Source organism: Cebidichthys violaceus, unplaced genomic scaffold, assembly GCF_023349555.1.
Source record: "Cebidichthys violaceus isolate CVI_PGR_0920_01 unplaced genomic scaffold, fCebVio1.0.p SCAF_14, whole genome shotgun sequence".
In the NCBI taxonomy this organism is placed as follows: domain Eukaryota; kingdom Metazoa; phylum Chordata; class Actinopteri; order Perciformes; family Stichaeidae; genus Cebidichthys; species Cebidichthys violaceus.
Genome location: NW_027176307.1, coordinates 14,725,446 through 14,744,062, shown reverse-complemented (window position 1 = coordinate 14,744,062; position 18,617 = coordinate 14,725,446). Strand labels below are relative to the sequence as shown.

Below are 18,617 nucleotides of genomic sequence, written 5' to 3'. Positions count from 1 at the left end.
TGTTCTGCTGAACCCATCCGTCGCAACGCCTGCTGTGTCCTCCTGCGGTCGGACATGTGTGCAACAATTCAAGGAAATCAAGAGCTAAGAAGCTAGTATGCCCCTCCTACATACATTTAGCAGACACTTTGAGGAAGTGAAACGGTACTTGTTACATATATATATATATATATATATATATATATATATATATATATATATATATATATATTTTTTTTTTTTTTTTTATTGTATACTTTGACAGTTAATAGCTGAGAAGGGACAGAAAAAAGAGAAGCTGGCACGATGGATTAAAATGCCTTTATTTCTGATACACCTGCTTCAGTTTACAGGTAATGATACGTATCATTTAGATTATAAATATAACTAATGGTGAAATATTACAGACAGTAACTTTTGTTTGACTCAGAGAGACAAGTATGCTTTGCAACTTGTGTTCTTTCTCAACACTAAATCTCAACATAAAAGCCACGTTCATATTTTTGCCTATTTTTCATGCTTCCCTCTCTTTTTTCCACAGAAGTTACGAAACAGAATTTCCTCTCCTTCACTGTCAGACCTGGAGACGGACTCCCTTTGTGTTATGTCACTGTGATAAATCGTCAGGATAACTGTGACAGAACGTCATGGATCTTCAGGGCTTCGGGGAGCAGAGAGGTCAAGCTGGTTAATCGAGGGCAACTCGATTAACCAGCTCGACACACGAATGGTGTCGACACAGAGCGAAGTGGACGTATGAGGCGAACATCTGTGGGTGAAGATAAAAGAAGAAACACGCAAACATCACGATGCCCAGCTACTGTGACATTTCCTGCTTCTTATTTTCAGGAGTCAGAGTATCACGAGGTGTTTAAGTGTGAGGTGACTGACGGTTTTAATCACAACATGCGGCTGTTTCCCTTCAGGCCTCAGTCCTCAGGTGAGAATATGACGAGCTGTTCATAATCACCTTGGACTCATTTGCATATTTGATGGGTTTAAATATTTATTTTGATATCCATTTAGTTACAGCACATGAGGTATTTTCTCACCGTACAGTTTGTTTAGGTTTTGTTATTTCATCTGTGCAGGTGAAGCTGCAACAACACCAACGATAAGAACTTTTGAAAGCAGCACAAAGTCGAGGACCGACGGTGTTACTCCAACAACCCCAATAAGTACGGACTCCAAAGTTCAGTGCATCTTTCATATCAGAGCCGAAAACAGAAAGCTGCAGCCGAAATGTGTTTAATGTTTCCGTTCGTTTCCCAGGTTGGTGGCTTTTACATCATGGTGTTTTCGATTGGTTCATCACAACTCAGTGTGGTTCTGTAGTTGAAAGAGAAGTGCTGACTGTGATGTGCTGAAGGTGGTAGAAGTTTTTGTGTGACGAAGATGTGAGGTGTAACGAGATATACCTTCGTCCAGGTGGAGCTTAAACCCTGCGCAGTCTGGTCCAGCGACCAATCAGGACGCGGTGAGATCGCACGCTACACCCAGTGAAAAAGTTACACTCACTGTTATGTGTGTTGGTTCTCCTCAATGTGACTCTGTGTACAACGACGCTTTCTTCTGCAAGAAGACAAGAAAAGGGGAAGGAAGAGGAGGCAGCTGGATTTCATCAGAATATAATAGAAAAGAGGGAAGCAGGATGTGATGACTGTGAAGTGAGGGCTGACGTCAAGAGAAAAACTGAAGGTGCATGTCTTCTCAGTGCAGGCTGATCCTGAAGAAGGTGTTTCCTACGCCTCCGTCAGCTACACCAAGAAGACCAACAGTAAAGCCCAGGTGAGCTCTCTGAACCATACTTTAAGGTTCTAATAATAAGGAAAACACCAGCTAAGTAAAGAGTAGAAACACTCTACTATGACAGAACATTTATTCTTGCTTTTAAAGCGGCTATAATCCATATTTCTATAGTGCAGGTTGTTCTCATACATTGTTCGTAGCTCTACCTACGAAAAGCAATGCACTACAATTTGTATGTAACCCATATATTCACGCAGAAAGGAGGTTCGGTGGATCTAAAAACACCGGACTCTCACCCAGGAGGCCACTGTTCGTGTCCCATGTAAAACCTGCCGTCAATGGTCACGTGTTTGTCACGTAACCTCTGTACTTAGAGGGACGGTGTGAATCATTCTGAGGGATCTATTCGTAGAAACATAGTCAAATGTTCATATATGTGCGTTCATCATTTTGAAATGTCTATAAACTAAGAACCGTTGTGTTTTCTTTAGCTTAGAACGAGCCCTTTATATCTAACGGTCCTCTTCATTCGTGTCATGTTATTTACTGAATGTGTGGTGCTGCCCCCCCCCCCCCCGGCTTATCAGGTGGCTTGACGAAGGTGATGCTGTGACCTACAGCACTGTGGAAGCTTCCTCCTCTTCTCCCAGCAACCTCTACTTCAACAAAGCGAAGAAAGGAAGGAAATGTCTGTTTCATCATTTGTATGATTTGTATTGTTGTAAAACCTTCTTTGTCCAGAAGGGGGGGTGGTCGGTTAAGGTTTTATTTGAACGAACTTGTTGTCAGACATTCAGTTGTGCTCAGTGAGGAATCACATGTATGTTCTCAGATGTCTCTCTATGTCCTGTTCAGTGCTAAAAAGCAAACTGAGAGGAGCGGTTGTGTCACCCTTGAGAGTTTAATTAAACTGTTGAATGAGTGGAAAGTGTGAGAATCCTAAAGGGTCATAATTCACTCTCTTTCTTCTGCTGTAAAGGTGATGTCACCGCCTGCAGCTGCACCAGGTCAAATCATTCCCAACTCGTGTCGCTTCCAAAGTGGTCATCCAACAATCCAGTTACAGTCAGACGAACAAAAGTCCTCAGTATGTTTCATTGATAGTGTGACTGAAGCAGGTTTGGTCGGTTTGCTTCTTTAAAAGGTTCGTGGATAGGACGATGTCATTTGGTGTTAAATATAGAAAGAATGAAGACGATTTCAATGGGAACTTTTTTTGATTTGATAATGTAGAAATCCATTTGTTGCCGTGTGTTTTAGCCAGTATAGTTTTTTCAGTCATTTTAGCTCTTCATTTGTCCGGTCACTGTGAAACCTTACCTCCGGCTTTCTGATACTGCTCATCAGATAATTAAAAACAAGAGTTTAAAGCTATGCAAGCAGACATTTCACTCAAAACCACAAGTTTGGACCTCATGGTGGCGCTAGAGGAAAACTCCAGATCCCCAAATGTTGATGCTTTATTTGTGTCTGCATCTAAACAACAACTAAATGATCAACAAAATGTTAATTTCATAAACGCATCAAAGTTCAGAAACAATCCTGTTGACCATAATTTTCAGAAGTCTACTTGTATTTAAATACGTAACTTTCAAACAGTTAAATAAGTGAAGTGACTCCAAGAGAAGTCGTCCTCCACTTCAGCACCACGGACAGCGGCAGGCGTCTGATCCCAGGATTGTGTTTCGCAGAACTGTACCGTGCTCCACGTAACGCTGTCCTCACTGTTGTTACTGTTCAGCCTCCTGCCAGTTCTACGAGAGACGTCGTCTCTTATCGAACGACAGAGCAACATATTCAATCTCCACATTCAACCACATCTGTGTTAATGGGCTGGTTTCACCAGAATCCGACCCGGTGGCTCCGATGACGAGCGTTAAGAATAACTCTATAGAAACAGACCCTCTTCTCTGTGATGGTCTCTGTACTGATGGAGGTCTGATAGAGGACCAGGACTACACTGAGACTGGTTCATATAGAGGATCAGGACTACACTGAGACTGGTTCATATAGAGGATCAGGACTACGCTGAGACTGGTTCATATAGAGGATCAGGACTACGCTGAGACTGGTTCATATAGAGGATCAGCACTAAACTGAGACTGGTTCATATAGAGGATCAGCACTAAACTGAGACTGGTTCATATAGAGGATCAGGACTAAACTGAGACTGGTTCATATAGAGGATCAGGACTACACTGAGACTGGTTCATATAGAGGATCAGCACTAAACTGAGACTGGTTCATATAGAGGATCAGCACTAAACTGAGACTGGTTCATATAGAGGATCAGCACTAAACTGAGACTGGTTCATATAGAGGATCAGCACTAAACTGAGACTGGTTCATATAGAGGATCAGGACTACACTAAGACTGGTTCATATAGAGGATCAGGACTACACTGAGACTGGTTCATATAGAGGATCAGGACTAAACTGAGACTGGTTCATATAGAGGATCAGGACTAAACTGAGACTGGTTCATATAGAGGATCAGGACTAAACTGAGACTGGTTCATATAGAGGATCAGGACTACACTGAGACTGGTTAATAACTAGTTAATTGTTCCTCACTTTACTTTAAATAATTAAGATCATATGTCGTGTGAACAAACATGCTGAGTTCTGATGTCCATCATGTCCTCACTAGAGGGTCAAACCTCCAGAGCTCTGCTGCTGTTGTTACCCACATTCTCACAGAACACTTCCTCTTCAGTTCTAAGGAAATATCAACACAATGAGTAACAAACTAATTCTCAAAGCAACATGACATCATTATGAACCAGGATGAGCATATCACACCATGGGCTTCATGTTGTGGTGGGCGTAGAGTTTGACTAACGTATGAGTTTATGAGTGATGTCAAACATCATCATGGTTTTATTACTCTGCCGTATTTGACTCCAAAACACTTCAATATAAAGGAAGTGTGCTGTGGTTTTGGTGGGTTAGGGTGAGTAAAGACGTTCACAGTCAACTTCAACGACTCGGTTCTCAGCTGATCACTTTAAGAATCCGTCTGTGAGAGAAGTTCACATTTTGTATGGACTTGTTGTATGTTGTGTGTTTTTAGCTGTTTTTAAATATCTAGATTGATATCTAGAAGACATTAAGAGGGATGAAAAGCTGATCTGTCTGCATGAATGTAAGAAAAGATTCCACGTCACGATAAGGAAGTGCCGCTTCACTAACAAGAGGAAGGAAACGCTGCGTCTCTCTCAAAGAAACACTCGGTCAGAAGCTTTGACAGTTGAAGGCGTGAGAACGAGAGACAGAGACAGAGACAGAGAGACACGATGGTTGAAGTCAGATGGATTAAAATGACTTTATTTGTGACGCTGCTGCTGCTGCTTCAGTTTACAGGTAAGAACATAAAACACATCCATGACTCAAAGAAACGTGACTGAAAGTATCTGAGGAACTAGATTTAAGTTTGTGTCGAGAGGATTCTTGTAAAATGACATTTAATATTATTAATATCATCATCATATATAACTAAACTAAAAAGCTTTATTCTTATCACACTTTTCATATTTTTTATATATTTCATGTCTTCAACAGCAGTAACTGGACAAACGTCTTCCTCCTTCATCGTCAGAGCTGGAGATGAAGTCACTTTACCTTGTAACAAAGAGATCAAACATCAAGACAAATGTAACGGTACTACCTGGGTTTACAGTCGTTCTGAAGCATCAGCAGTAGAGCTGATTAAACTTGGGAAGATTAATAACAATGTGATCACCAAAGATAAATCCAACAGACTGGGTTTGACAGCAGACTGTTCTCTGGTTATAACAAATGTAACAACTGAAGATGTTGGTCATTACTCCTGCAGACAGTATAACAAAGCAGGACAACAACAAGGTTCAGATGCTTCAGTTCTTCTGTCTGTTATTGACAGTGAGTATTTACATCTTAATGTTTTCAGATCAAACTGTCAATACACTGAAACATTACAATAATTTATATTACTGTGATGAAGTTAATGTTACTCTTGTTGTCTTTCTCTTTCATCATGAACTTCTTCACCAGTGGAGGAACAGAATGGCGATGATACGGTCAACTTGTCCTGCTCTGTGTTGAGAGACAATGAGTGTGAACACACAGTAGAGTGGCTGTATGAGGGGAACAAGAACGATGTGGAGACATCACAGAGTTCCTGTATCGCCACTGTGACATTTAAAACTCCTCTTCATCAGAAGTCAAAGTATTACGAGTCACTGAAGTGTAAAGTGACAGACAGACAGAATAGAAACACACTGCTGTATAATGTCTGCACCAAGTTCTCATGTGAGGAAACAGGTAGGTTTTCTTCTAAGTTTTAAGATTACATACATTGTTTCTCATTTAGTCTCAGATGGTAAACATTTTCTTATCATATTCAGCTAAATCCAAAGGAAGCACAACAGTGGGGACAAACAATACACCGTCTGCAAACAACGACGCTCCAAACAAACCAGGTAGTGACTCACATCTTACATCTCTCTCTCTTTATGAAGCCTAAAGTATGAACGTCAGACCAACACTCTTATCTACATGTCTGAGTCTCAAACCTCGCTGTTGGTAGTTTTTAATCTCTATTGAATTTTGGTTTTGCAAATATAATAAAAGAAAACACACACATTTCAAAAAGGTTTCATAAGAGGTTGATGAATATTGTCAAACCACAATCAAGACAATGTAGCAGACAAGGTTTTATTTGTATGTAGTACTCACATCATTCAAAACTTATCGCATGCATTTTGATTATTTATTTCGTTAAAGATGCTGTATTGAAAGACATGCAAAGTGAGATTCAGTACATGTAAACAGTGTCTTATACACACAGATATGTACCAACAGAAACTGATTTACTTCACAAAGAATGTTTTTAATGTTTTTATTCTAGCTCCAGAATGGTGGATGTGGCTCATCATTGGCTCTGTGGCTTTAGTAGCTCTCTTGATCATCACTGTGGCAGTCATCGGATGGAAAAGAGCTAAAGGTGAGAAATTGCTTAAATTGCTATACGTTATGTTGATAGACTGAGATATTATTATTTTAAAAAAATGTATGGAAGCTAAAGTCGACTCTCCATCTTTTCAGGGAACCGAACACGGATGAACGAAAGCATTGTGAGTTTTAAACCTAAATAATCAAATGTTTATAGAGTTATGACTTAAAGAAAACTTTAAAGGATGAACAGTACTCACTGTATTGTGTTGACACTACTCGGTTCATCTCTGTCAATCAAACTAAATTCACACACAACTAAACTGCATTCTCAATTACTTTTCAAGGAAAAACCTATCTTCGTTTGACATGTGTTTCACGTTGATAATTAACAAAACAAACTGCAAAACCACTACCGACCGCCTCCCTAACGTACAGAGTGAATAAGAACTCACTTATAAAGAACGAATATAATGATGGTATACTTCAGATTAAACAGCAGAGCCTGGGCTACAAGCATGTGTAAGTCGTTTTTACATGCTCCAAACACAACTCAAAAGCTAACTCAAGTTATTACCAAATAGCAAAATCTGTATAGCGCCACCTAGGGAACCCACTCGCAACATTTCTGGCTCTACCGCTGTTGTATTTTATGCAATATGCACACACGTTACCTCAAAAGAAAGCAGACAGTCCACAGATTCTGCACATGTGCATCAAATCCAGCTAGAATACAGCATCAGCGAGATATGAGCCAACGAACACCAGCAACACACATCGCATCATCAAACGATTGTTGTAAAATTTCTCTTACCGTAGTCGTTTCTCCGTGATAAAATCATTTTGCAGGTAATTTTTTCACCAGATACATTACAGCTACGTCCTGTGTTACATTTAAATGAGTCCGGGCGTCCCTTGGTGATTGGAGGAGAATGAGAGGAGGGATGGAATGTTCGTGACTCACAGCCAGTACGCGTCTCAGAACGGCACTCTGTTGATTCTGATTGAACAGTGCTGTCAATCTTGCCCCTTTTGGTATAGCTCAATTCTATTGGCTCTAACGCATCGAAAGAGGTGTCAATCATTGAAATCGACCAATGGGTTGCTGAGACAGGGCTCTGCGTAGGGGGGAGGGCTGAAATCTGAAAAGAATCGAGTGAACAGAGAAACACAGACAAGGTGCAGAGAGGATTCTGGCCTTCAAATAAAGCCCAAACTGCTGTATTTGGATGAATTGAACACCATTAGTGATATACAAGTGAATATATATAGTTTGGTACATCAGAAAATTTAAATGGCACACATTGTGCCAAAATGACCAATTTGGAGACCTCGTCTGAACTCTCTGTACTAAAACCTCTCTAGTTTTGTTCTGCTTCACTTTATCAAAGTCAAACTTTGCAGAGAGACTGTTCACATATTGTGCTATAATATGGGAAAGGTTTAAACTTGCAGCTGCATCATTACAAAGAAATAATAATCCTGAAAGTGCTTCTTTTTTTTTTAGGCGACCTGAAACTTTTCAATTTGTGCTGTGTGTCATCTTCATTTACTCTTAACCAGTAACATATATATTGATATTTACATATCTGAACAAATCTCACGAGTGTTTCCTTTATTATAACACCAAAATGATTCAAATACAGCTTGTGGTTGCAGAGATATACTCTTTTTAGTATGGGTATGCAATTTTCGAGCAGAGGCCTAAAAATAGGGTTAGGGTTCAAGAGGTTGGGAGACAAGGCTTCTGGTTGCAGTAGCAAAGGTCAGATAAAACGTGGTCAAGCATAGTTGTATTCATAACCTGCAAAAGCAGAAGAAGTAGATAAGCAAAATGTACAGCATGGCACACAGTTTATTCTAAGTGACCACTGATGTGAATGGAAAACTGTATTTACTGTAACTGTATTTTTGCAGGGACTGAGCGTAAACCATGCCGTGACTCCGCCTGTTCCAGAAACCAGTCAGGACATGGTCAGATCACACGCTATTTATTCTCTAGCATGGTGCAGTGTGAGAAACACACTTGCAAGAGTCTAACTTCCCTCTGCCACACAGAAAAAGAGAAGTCAAGTGATGCAACTTAACTAAAATACTCATGTTAATGAGCGGCCATGACGGTGTCTTCTCTGTGCAGGCTGACCCTGAAGAAGGTGTTTCCTACGCCTCCGTCAGCTACACCAAGAAGACCAACAGTAAAGCCCAGGTGAGCTCTCTGATTGGTTACACTGATGTTTGAAGTCAAAGTGTCGTTTTGAGCCAATTGCATATAACGCACCATGCTAACCACACCCATGATGCTAACATGCTCATAATGAAAAGGCTAACATGCAAAGCAGGTGTAGTTCTGGACAGACACAAACACTCACTCACTCACTCACTCACTCACTCACTCATGGCCACACACACGCATACGACCGATCACGTGATCCTCCTGGTGGAGATTAGAAGCATTAAACACAAATTAGAGGTGAGGCGCCTGATGTCGTGTTGTGTCCTTCATGTGCTCGTTTCCCTCTCGTTTTCCAGGTCCGGGTTAAAGATGACGATGATGATGATGGGGATGCGGTGACCTACAGCACCGTGAAAGCTCCGCCTTCTTCTTCTTCTTCCTCTGCTGGAGCCTCTGCTGATCTCAACAACCTCTATGCGACCGTCAACAAACCCAAAACATAAGAGACCAGAGTGTAGCTGCAGCTCATATCGTTAAGACGATAATTAGTCCCTTTTTGTTCCGTACGCCTTTCAAAAGAGTTCCCTCAGACTGTGTTGCTGATATGTATTGAGTCATTTAGCAGAATTGGAGAGCATTTCATATTTATTGATATATTTTGTGTAAATAACCCAAATGTTCTTATTGAAACATGGAGGAAAAGACAACAAACTTGACGCTCTGCTACATCTTGTTGACATTTCTAATGTTATGATTTTAAAATGTAGTTTTGCAGTTCAGTTTCTCAAGTGAGCGTGTGACCATGTAATTATTTGTTATGATCATTTTCAGGATTTATTGCTGTAAAAAAGCCTTTCTATCCAGATGGGGTGTAGTAGGTTAACTGGTACAACATGTATATAGCTGGTTTCTTATGTATATGTAATATATGATGTATTTTTCTTTGCACACTTGCTGTCAGGCCCTTTGTTGAGCTCAGTGATGGATGTTTGCCTGTTAAACTGTGAACTTAAAGTGCTCAGAGACCTGCTGGTTCCTCTGATCTGGTGCTTGTTAGTGAGTTTATATTCTGTCGTTGTTTGTGTTTTGCATGTATTTTCTCATCAAGTTTTGTATAAAATAAACATTTAATTGATAAACAATGCAATGTGTCAGTGTTGATAGTTAAAGATTGATGGGATTTTATTTAATATCATCTGTAATTATTCATATAATACAAAAAAAAGACACTGAAAGGAAGTGGGTTGTGACATTCGTGAGAGCCGTATCAAAGGTTTGATATGTATTCACATTATTGGTTGCTTTTTATAAACACGGACTTCGTCGTCATTACTGAGAACAGAGCTGTGACTCAGACGGACAAATATAAATGATAGCTTCACCGCATCCACACATCCACACGAACCACCGGGAAGGTGCCGGATTTCCAATGAATGCAGCCCAAACACACAAATTGTTGCATATTCTAACTGTAAACTACTGAATGACGCTCTTTCTCCGGCTGCACCAGGCCTTGAGTGTCGACTGATGCACAGAGCAAAGGAGGAGAGGGAAAGCGTATCTTTTCACTCGCAGAAAAAAAAAGAAAAGAAGAGCAACTGACATCAGAGGAAGAAAGAATGACACCATAAGGAAGTTGACAAGCTACTAATAACAGGAAGTGGGAGCTGTATAATTCTTTAAGAAGATGTTGGCAGTTGAGAGAGTGAGAGCAGAGAGACAGAAGCACCATGGTTGGATTCAGATGGGTTCTAATACATTTTTTGCTGCTGCAGATTACCGGTAAGGATACAAATATCACGTATATAAGTAACACGAACTATGCAAAACTTCAATGCTACTCGTGTGATTCATTATCTAACGTCCATCTAACTCTTTGTTATCATCTGTTGATTCTAAAATATAACTTTGAACATTACTACCTGGTTCTTATTTCAGTCGTTTCTCTCCCCAGAACCTGTAGCCGGACAACTTTCCCTCTACGTCACAGTCAGAGATGGAGATGAAGTCACTTTGCCTTGTAACAGTCTGATAGATGATCAACAGAACTGTGACTCTACTGTGTGGGTCTTCATTGATTCAAGAAGAACACTACCAGTAGTAGTTCTGGTTAGAGATGGGAAGATTGTTGAAGCAGCCAAAGCTAAATCAGACAGACTGAGTGTTTCAGAGAAATGTTCTCTGGTTATAAAGAAGGTCACAGATGAAGATGGTAGTCTTTATTACTGCAGACAGTTCAGATCAGAACAACAACAAGGTCCAGATGCTGGGGTTCTTCTGTCTGTTGTCACCAGTGAGTATTTATATCATAATGTTTTCAATCTGTCTTGTCAGAACAATATACTGAAACATTATAATAATCATGATTATAGTGATGAAGTTACTCTTCTTTCTCTCACAATGTCTGCATCTTCTCCAGTGACTGAACACAAGAACAAAGATAAGGTGATGTTAAAATGTTCTGTGTCGACATATTTAAAATGTGATCACACAGTGAAGTGGCTGCTTCAGGGTCAAGTTGTGGATAAAGACAATAAAGACTTGAAGACATCACAGTCTTCCTGCTCCGCCTCTCTGACGTTTCTGACTTCTCATTTCATTTCCACATCGAGGTTTAATTCACTGAAGTGTCAAGTGACCAGAGGAGACAAAGTTCAGCAGTTTTCTTTCAGAAATTCTCCCTCAGGTGAGACAACAGGTGAGACAACAGGTGATAAAACAGGTGAGAACATTTTAAAGACACTCATGTTCACTTTAGTTTGTTGAGTTGTGTTAATCTGTTCAGGTGACGACACAACAACAGCAACAACTGAGTTGATGGAGTCGTCCACACTGTGAATTATTTTAACTTCATGAAAGTCAACTGTAACATTTTGGTCAACTAAAAACGTCTTATTCAGCATTCGGTTGCACTTAGCTCCGCCCTCTTCTGTCACTTCTGGTTCCAAAAAACCAAGATGGCGACGGCCAAAATGCGAGTCAAGTTTTGTCTTTACATTGTCCCTTTAAAACGTAACTGAGAGTGCAGGGTAGTTGTATGGGAGTGTAGTTTTGTAGATTAAGGCAGATGGACACTTTGAGGTAGTAGTAGTAGTAGTAGTAGTAGTAGTAGTAGTCTCAACTGAATAAACAAGACTAGTAATACTGATGTATTAGTCATGGGTGCAGCTTTTGCTACAAATGCTTCGTTCCTAGATATTGAACATAACAGAATGTGTGCTGTTTTCGTCTTCATTGCAGGTTGGTGGCTGTACATCGGTGTGGCTCTGGGTTTAGCAGCGCTGTTGATTATTGCTGTTACAGTCGTACGATGCATTAAGACTAGAGGTGAGACACATTTCATCCACGAGATATTCTGATAAACCATCACTGTGGAAGCTGAAGCCGTCTCTCTTTTGTCTTTTCAGCAAACCGAACACAGGTGGATGACAACAATGTGAGTAAAAAAACACATTTATATATATATATATATATATATATATTATACAATATGTATACAATCATAGAGTATTGTATTGAAACTTAGGGGTGTGAATCTTTCAGTGTCTAACGATTTCATACGAAATGATTTCTGATTCAAAATTGATTATCGATTTTAAAAATATTCTTACAATTTTGGAATTTTAAAGATTCAGTCTCTGATTTGTCCCCGAATCCCAAAAAGTCAGAAGATGGAGGTGATATCGGACTCTGAAACCTCAACGCTGCACATATGTTGTACTTTAATAAGACGGAATATTACTTAGCATGGAACTCAAATCTTGTACAGATGTTTATCTATGTAAATTTGTTTTAATACATTTTTGGAAGTTGTGAATCGAGTCAGAATCATAGAAGATACGAATCGTGATTCTTACGTGATTACATTTTTTTTTTAAACTAAATGGCAACAAAAGTCAAGGGATTCACAACCGTTGACATATGAGCTAAAATATCAAACTCACTTTACAACATAAGGCAGTCCAGGAGAACCAAACAAGTGGGACAAATGGGGCCCAAGACTTTGTCCCAGCGCCTCATTATTATGAACAAAAATAACAATAGAGTTGAATCAACGTCTCTCTGAGACAGACTGAGCACTTTCAGCTTCGTAGTGACAATATTTATTGTTATTTGATTGCATTTTGTCAAGAGAAGAAGGATTTATCAGCTGGACTGAAGCACAGTGGGAGATCTTTAGTCCTGTGTACTACCTGGAGCCACACACACACACACACACACACACACACACACCGTGTGGTACATTCTGTGTATTACGTTGTACAGGTGTTGCTTGTTTTGTGTACCGTGGCAACAAATGCATTGACTCAACTGTTCTGTGCTTTTTCTTTTTTCCGTCCAGGTGCTGACCACAAACCCTGCAGAGACTCAGTCTGCTCCAGAGGACCGCCAGGACCCGGTGAGGTCACACTCTGCAGGGCTCTGTTCCCCAAAAACAATGCATGCGTAGCGGCGTTGAGAGTGTGGGAATGTGCAGTAAAGACAAAACGAGAAGTTAGCAACTGGACGATGCCGGCAGAGAGGCTATAAAAGGAGCTCCGCCGCGGTCACGTGACTTCACGTCTCCGCCGCTCAGCTAAAGGACTAGTGTTCTAGTGAGGACGTTCAGGCATCTCATTTACACTCTTTAAGACACGTCAAAGCTTCTAAATTCACTAATCCAGGGTATTTACTAATGCATTTTATGTCGTAGGAAAAAACAACCTGTTAAAAACCCCTCAGCCTGTGTTCACCACAGACCTTATTTCAGACATCTAACCAACGCCTTGGTACCTTCAAGACGAGGGAACCGCAAACACACTGACTAATTTCCCGGTTTTGAGACTCCTTCCTGCAGCACTCTGTAGAAGTTTAAACGTCGACCGTGATAAGACTGAAGTGAAAAGATAAAAAGAGTGAGTCAGTGTGTCACTGAGCAGCCATGACGGTGTCCTCTCTGTGCAGGCCGACCCTGAAGAAGGTGTTTCCTACGCCTCCATCAGCCACACTGGGAAGACCAACAGTAAAGCCCAGGTGAGCTGTCAATATAATATACTTTAAAATACGTTTCATTGTTCATGTTTGAGGACATGTTTGTCGTGTGAATGTGGCGTCGGACGCCGCCTTTATCTTTCATCATGTGCCATATCCTGTTTGGTAATTTGGGTGTTGTTCTGTCTTTCTCTCTGTGTCCTCTTTAGGTCCGGGGTGGTGAGGACGCAGTGACCTACAGCACCGTGAGACATCCCTCCACCGCCGACAACAACCTCTACGCCACCGTCAACCGACCCCCAAAATGACCCGCAGTTGTTGCTCTTTCATTGATCGCTGGACTCCAGTTCCAGTGACTTTGAGTGGAGCCAGAAGTCATTCATTCCCGCCTGCTTTAGTTGCACCGCATTGAGAGCATTCACCCTAACTCAGGCGTTACGTGTTCATTGTTTCGGATGCAGGAGGCACAACTGCACTTCATCATAAACGGGTGTTTACCTTTTTGCTTTTTGCTTTTGCTGTGAAAAAGCTTTTTGTCCAAAAGGGGGAGGTTTAAGTTAACCTACTACCACAACGTGAACGTCCAACATTCACACGGCTGCTTGTTCTACGATGAACTTGCTGTCGTGGGTACGTTATTGTGATGCAGTTCAATGACTAATAGATATATTTAATTGATTTGTACGTTTTTAAAAACATGCTTCACTTGTGATAGCTTTGTATGCAAAGTGATGGACGTTACCCCCTTCCTCCTCTGTGATAAGATGTATGCCTATAGTCATAGTTATTTACTGACACATTTTAAACTTTTATTAAAACTGATTGTGTGGATTCTGTGTGGGTGATTTTGTGCTGTATAAGAAAGAAAAAAAAACATACATTATATTCTGTTCAATTCTATTCTATTTTGAGACCTGAAATTGTACAAAATGTGCAAAATCAACAGTTGCAACAAGGGGCGGGAAAAAAAAAAATCCCATTTGTTGCAGATCCATCACTTGTTGACGCCTTCGTCTATCAAAACCCACCAATCAGCGAGCGTCAGTCAGCTCCAATGACGGTGGCGCGCTCTCTCTCTCCGGCCCGCCCCTCTTTGTTGGCTCGACCAATGAGATGCGAGAGAGCGGTGAGCTGCAGGGAGAACGGTAGGACAGCTAGTGGGTCCGTTTTTTATCCCCAATGATTTAATCATGTGAGGGATCAGAGAAGCCGGTTTTTGTTATCAACATGGAGTCGGGATTTCCGGGGAGGTTGACACCGAGGAGCCGAGCCGGGTGCTGACGGGGAGAGGAATGCACAGAGGAGGTACATTTTTCCCGGACTGGGAATAGTGGGAGGAAACGGCCCCCCTGCAGTGAGCTAGCTAGCGAAACAGAAGCGGTTCCGGATGATATTTTCAAAATAAAACAAAAACTCCGACCAGAAAATAAATCGTTTGTTTGAATTTAACTGGATAAAACTTTTACTGACACCCGTAAATGTATCACATGTGAAAAAGTGACGGGTTCACGAGTATGCTGCAACGATTTGTGCTATTTATACTATTTACAAATTTAAAAAATCTGTTTAGTTAGTTAATTTAAAATTTGCACTACTGTTTAGCTAGTTAATTTATTACTATTATAATTCATTGTATATATTGCACATTTTTTACATTTAACATTTTTGATTCAGTTATTTTTATTGTATATATTGTGAATTTTTATACTCGATATTTTTTTATTTTTCACTGTTACTTTGATTGCTTACCTATATCATAATGCAGCGGTAGCGAACAAATGTATAAAGTATTAATTAATTCATAAAGTATCTATTTATCTATAAATACGGAAGGTCGACAAAAAAAAAACAAACGTACTGCTTTTACTTTGAAGGGGACACTTCCATAGTCCCTGCCCGGTCGTTGTTAGCTTGTGTTAGCTTGACGCAAACAAGAAAGAGGGTGAAGTTACAAAGCACTGGAAACCAAAACAAGACTTCTCCCCCGGTTAACGGACACCGCCGCCTCGGTATGAATGGGACCCGCCTCGTCTCGCTGCTGTCTTCTTCGAGTAAAAAAAAAAAAGCCCCTCGAACCGGAGGGTCCGTCGGTTATCCGTCCACGGTGGAAAACACGTTTGTGAATTAGTAACAGTTGGGATATTTCACCGGATGCACGCGAACTAAAAAAAAAACCCTCCTGATTTCGATATTAACCGACCTGTGACTGTGGTGAGTTCCTCGATAGTGAGTTTTAAACACACGTCTGCTCTGAAACACGAGTTTGCATGAATCGTGTTGGTTTTATTATGACTTTATTGTACTCTATTGTATATTTGTTACTGTTTTGGAACAATGGGCTCCTTGAGTGACACCCTAATGTTGATATAAACATGTAACCTAACGTCATTAAAGAGCATTGTGTCGCCTACTATAAAGCCTATGATTTCTCAAACGCATGTTTTGTATTTTGATTTACACTTTGCACATCTATTGTCGTCTTTTTCACTAAAGATAAACTGTGCCTTCGTGGAGGTATTAGACCCGGGCCTTGTGCTGCAGAACCTCACCTGTACTGTTGACCTGTTTCCTAAAAGACTGATTTGATTTTGTTTTTCCGGACCCTGCAGGTTTGCAGTTGGAGACCAACATGTACTGTCCGAACTCAAAGCAGCTCTTGTAGCTGAGGGAGGATTGCCTGCCCTAACTCCTCCTCCTCCTCCTCCTCCTCCTCTTCCTGGCCCCCTTCCTGGGATCGATGACCGGACCCAACTCCCCGAGCCGGACCGGCACCGCCCCGGCAAAGCTGAGCAGGCATGGCCGATCCAAGAGCTCCAGCTCGCACTGCCTCCTCCGCTGCAGCGCCGCCGCCGCCGCCACCCGGGAGGAGTCCGCCGCCTCGCCCCCCAACAACGGCGCCCGGTCCCCCGGGGGGGAGGAGGAGGAGAAGGACGGAGGGGTTCTCTTCTACGTCAACAGGACCGGGTTCCCCATCGAAGGCGTAACGTGGGAGAGGATGTGGTCCCACGTGGCCGCCGTGCACCCCGAGGGTCAGGAGATGGTCGACAGGATACGAAACGCCGCGTACCTTCCCAAGGTAGGCCCACTTGGAGCTCTGCTTGTTGCCTTATTGCCTCTTTCTCTCCTGGTGGTCCTCCACATCCACGGGTCTACAGAGCAAGCGGACTAGCTTTTCCCTTTTAGCCCCGCCTCCCGGCCCTCGGGCCCAGCATCATTTTCATCCACGTGAACGCAGGAAGGCAGGAAGGAGGCGTGTCCTCATGGCGGCGTCGATGTGTTCCAGGTTGTTGGAAGTGCTTTCAGTGCTAATGGACCCTTTAATGAGGGGGCTTCCTCACGGGACCGTCTGGGGTTCTCTGTGGCTGCAGCACCATTAAGGAACCCGACGGTCCTCTGCACTCCTTTAGCGCTCTAACCAGCCCCGTGTGTGTGTCTGTCTGTCTGTCTGTCTGTCTGTCTGTCTGTCTCTGTGTGTGTGTCTGTCTGTCTGTCTGTGTCTGTCTGTCTGTCTGTCTCTGTGTGTGTGTGTGTGTGTGTGTGTGTGTCTGTCTGTCTGTCTGTCTGTCTGTCTGTCTGTCTGTCTCTGTGTGTGTGTCTGTCTGTCTGTCTGTGTCTGTCTGTCTGTCTGTCTCTGTGTGTGTGTGTGTGTGTGTGTGTGTGTCTGTCTGTCTGTCTGTCTGTCTGTCTGTCTGTCTGTCTCTGTGTGTGTCTCTGTGTCTGTCTGTCTGTGTCTGTCTGTCTGTGTGTGTCTGTCTGTCTGTCTGTCTGTCTGTCTGTGTCTGTCTCTGTGTGTGTGTGTGTGTCTGTCTGTCTGTCTGTCTGTCTGTCTGTCTGTCTGTGTGTGTGTGTGTGTGTGTGTGTGTGTGTGTGTGTGTGTGTGTGTGTTCACGGTTCCATGGATTAGGTGTCAGCCTGTTTACACACACACAGTGAATGCATCACCTTACCATGACAACAAGTGTGCTAAATTGGGCTGCCACACCTGTCAAGTGATGTTAATTCTGCTTTTTGTTTTGGTTACAGTCTGTGTGACTCCTGATTCTCACACACACACACACACACACACACACACACACACACACACACACACACACACACACGTGCCGTGGTAACGCGGCTTTAGCTTTCGACAAATACCGTTTCTGGTCTCTTACAGACGATCAGGACCTGAAGCGACGCTGGTTCATGTTTCCATATGAAACACTCTGCTGCAGCGTTCTGGACATTAGAACCATTAGAACCATTAGAACAGCTCCGGGGGGGGGGGGGGGGGGGTCGTGCTGTTGAACAGCTGACTTCAAAGCAACAGAGAAAGCTCTGTGTGTCATTCACAGCAACCGTAGCGATATACACGACACAAACCTGAGAAACCTCAGCCGAGACTAAAACCGTCTCCGATCGCCTCCATACCCGAGTGAGGGGCGGACTAGTTCCTGAACAACACGGCCGTGACTAGTCGCGTTGTTTGAGGAACGTCATCTGCTGCTTCCAGCTTCTTACAATCTGAAGAAGTTCTGCTTCTACGTCGCTGTGAAGTGATTTATTTTAGGTTTTGGGACCCAGTAGCAGAGTCTTTGGTCATGTTCTTCTATATTTAGCAGCAGAAGAGACGACCGGTGAAGGACTTCTTCTTCAGGCTGAAAGAAGTGCACACACACACACACACACACACACACACACACACACACACACACACACACACACACACACACACACACACACGGTGCACATCTCAGTCTGCTGAGGCCCCTCAGCACAGACTCTCCTCGTAGTTCTCTCCCGTCGGTGGGTTGGATGAATGCTCGCTGTGTTT

At 42.2% G+C, this 18,617-nt stretch overlaps 3 protein-coding genes and 2 long non-coding RNA genes across 8 annotated transcripts in view; 4 read left to right on the top strand and 1 right to left on the bottom strand.

Moving 5' to 3' along the window:
• The first annotated feature begins 270 nt into the window (after positions 1-270).
• LOC137871306 (uncharacterized) lies at positions 271-2,609 on the top strand. The gene is made up of 6 exons (XR_011102792.1): positions 271-750; positions 829-919; positions 1,071-1,251; positions 1,408-1,456; positions 1,562-1,767; positions 2,316-2,609. It is a non-coding gene; the product is annotated as an uncharacterized lncRNA (long non-coding RNA).
• Positions 2,610-5,006: 2,397 nt separating this feature from the next.
• LOC137871299 (uncharacterized) lies at positions 5,007-9,935 on the top strand. 2 transcript variants are annotated; one of them, XM_068709072.1, is made up of 9 exons: positions 5,007-5,091; positions 5,290-5,628; positions 5,761-6,030; positions 6,114-6,188; positions 6,617-6,712; positions 6,814-6,842; positions 8,578-8,634; positions 8,798-8,866; positions 9,190-9,935. In XM_068709072.1, the coding sequence occupies exons 1-9, from the start codon at positions 5,025-5,027 to the stop codon at positions 9,334-9,336; spliced, it is 1,149 nt and encodes a 382-aa protein (XP_068565173.1). In that variant the 5' UTR covers positions 5,007-5,024; the 3' UTR covers positions 9,337-9,935. The 2 variants fall into 2 exon arrangements, with proteins under 2 accessions (XP_068565173.1, XP_068565174.1); XM_068709073.1 differs by having other exon boundaries at positions 5,022-5,091; positions 5,293-5,628.
• On the bottom strand, positions 5,090-7,749 carry LOC137871303 (uncharacterized). The gene is made up of 3 exons (XR_011102791.1): positions 7,475-7,749; positions 5,721-6,706; positions 5,090-5,349 (listed from the first exon to the last, which is right to left on the bottom strand). It is a non-coding gene; the product is annotated as an uncharacterized lncRNA (long non-coding RNA).
• Positions 9,936-10,544: 609 nt separating the features above from the next.
• LOC137871302 (uncharacterized) lies at positions 10,545-14,590 on the top strand. The gene is made up of 8 exons (XM_068709077.1): positions 10,545-10,615; positions 10,788-11,126; positions 11,253-11,555; positions 12,074-12,160; positions 12,241-12,269; positions 13,176-13,232; positions 13,778-13,846; positions 14,014-14,590. Exons 1-8 carry the CDS (start codon positions 10,564-10,566, stop codon positions 14,110-14,112), a joined length of 1,035 nt encoding a protein of 344 aa, XP_068565178.1. The 5' UTR covers positions 10,545-10,563; the 3' UTR covers positions 14,113-14,590.
• Positions 14,591-14,942: 352 nt separating this feature from the next.
• Positions 14,943-18,617, top strand: part of vash2 (vasohibin 2) — an 18,497-nt gene continuing 14,822 nt past the window's right edge. For 2 of the 3 annotated variants that reach the window (XM_068709074.1, XM_068709076.1), the window contains exons 1-2: positions 14,943-15,109; positions 16,414-16,880. In XM_068709074.1, the coding sequence (XP_068565175.1) occupies positions 16,542-16,880 (339 nt within the window). In that variant the 5' untranslated portion in view covers positions 14,943-15,109; positions 16,414-16,541. Of the gene's footprint in view, positions 15,110-15,649; positions 16,016-16,413; positions 16,881-18,617 lie in introns of those variants that run through there. The other variant, XM_068709075.1, reaches the window with a different exon arrangement.

Coding starts and splice junctions, on each gene's coding strand:
- LOC137871299 (XM_068709072.1), top strand. CDS start 5,025: ATGGTTGAAGTCAGATGGATTAAAATGACTTTATTTGTGACGCTGCTG. Junction 6,189..6,616: donor CGACGCTCCAAACAAACCAG/GTAGTGACTCAC, acceptor TTTTTATTCTAG/CTCCAGAATGGTGGATGTGG. Junction 8,867..9,189: donor AGACCAACAGTAAAGCCCAG/GTGAGCTCTCTG, acceptor CTCGTTTTCCAG/GTCCGGGTTAAAGATGACGA.
- LOC137871302 (XM_068709077.1), top strand. CDS start 10,564: ATGGTTGGATTCAGATGGGTTCTAATACATTTTTTGCTGCTGCAGATT. Junction 12,161..12,240: donor ACGATGCATTAAGACTAGAG/GTGAGACACATT, acceptor TTGTCTTTTCAG/CAAACCGAACACAGGTGGAT. Junction 13,847..14,013: donor AGACCAACAGTAAAGCCCAG/GTGAGCTGTCAA, acceptor TGTCCTCTTTAG/GTCCGGGGTGGTGAGGACGC.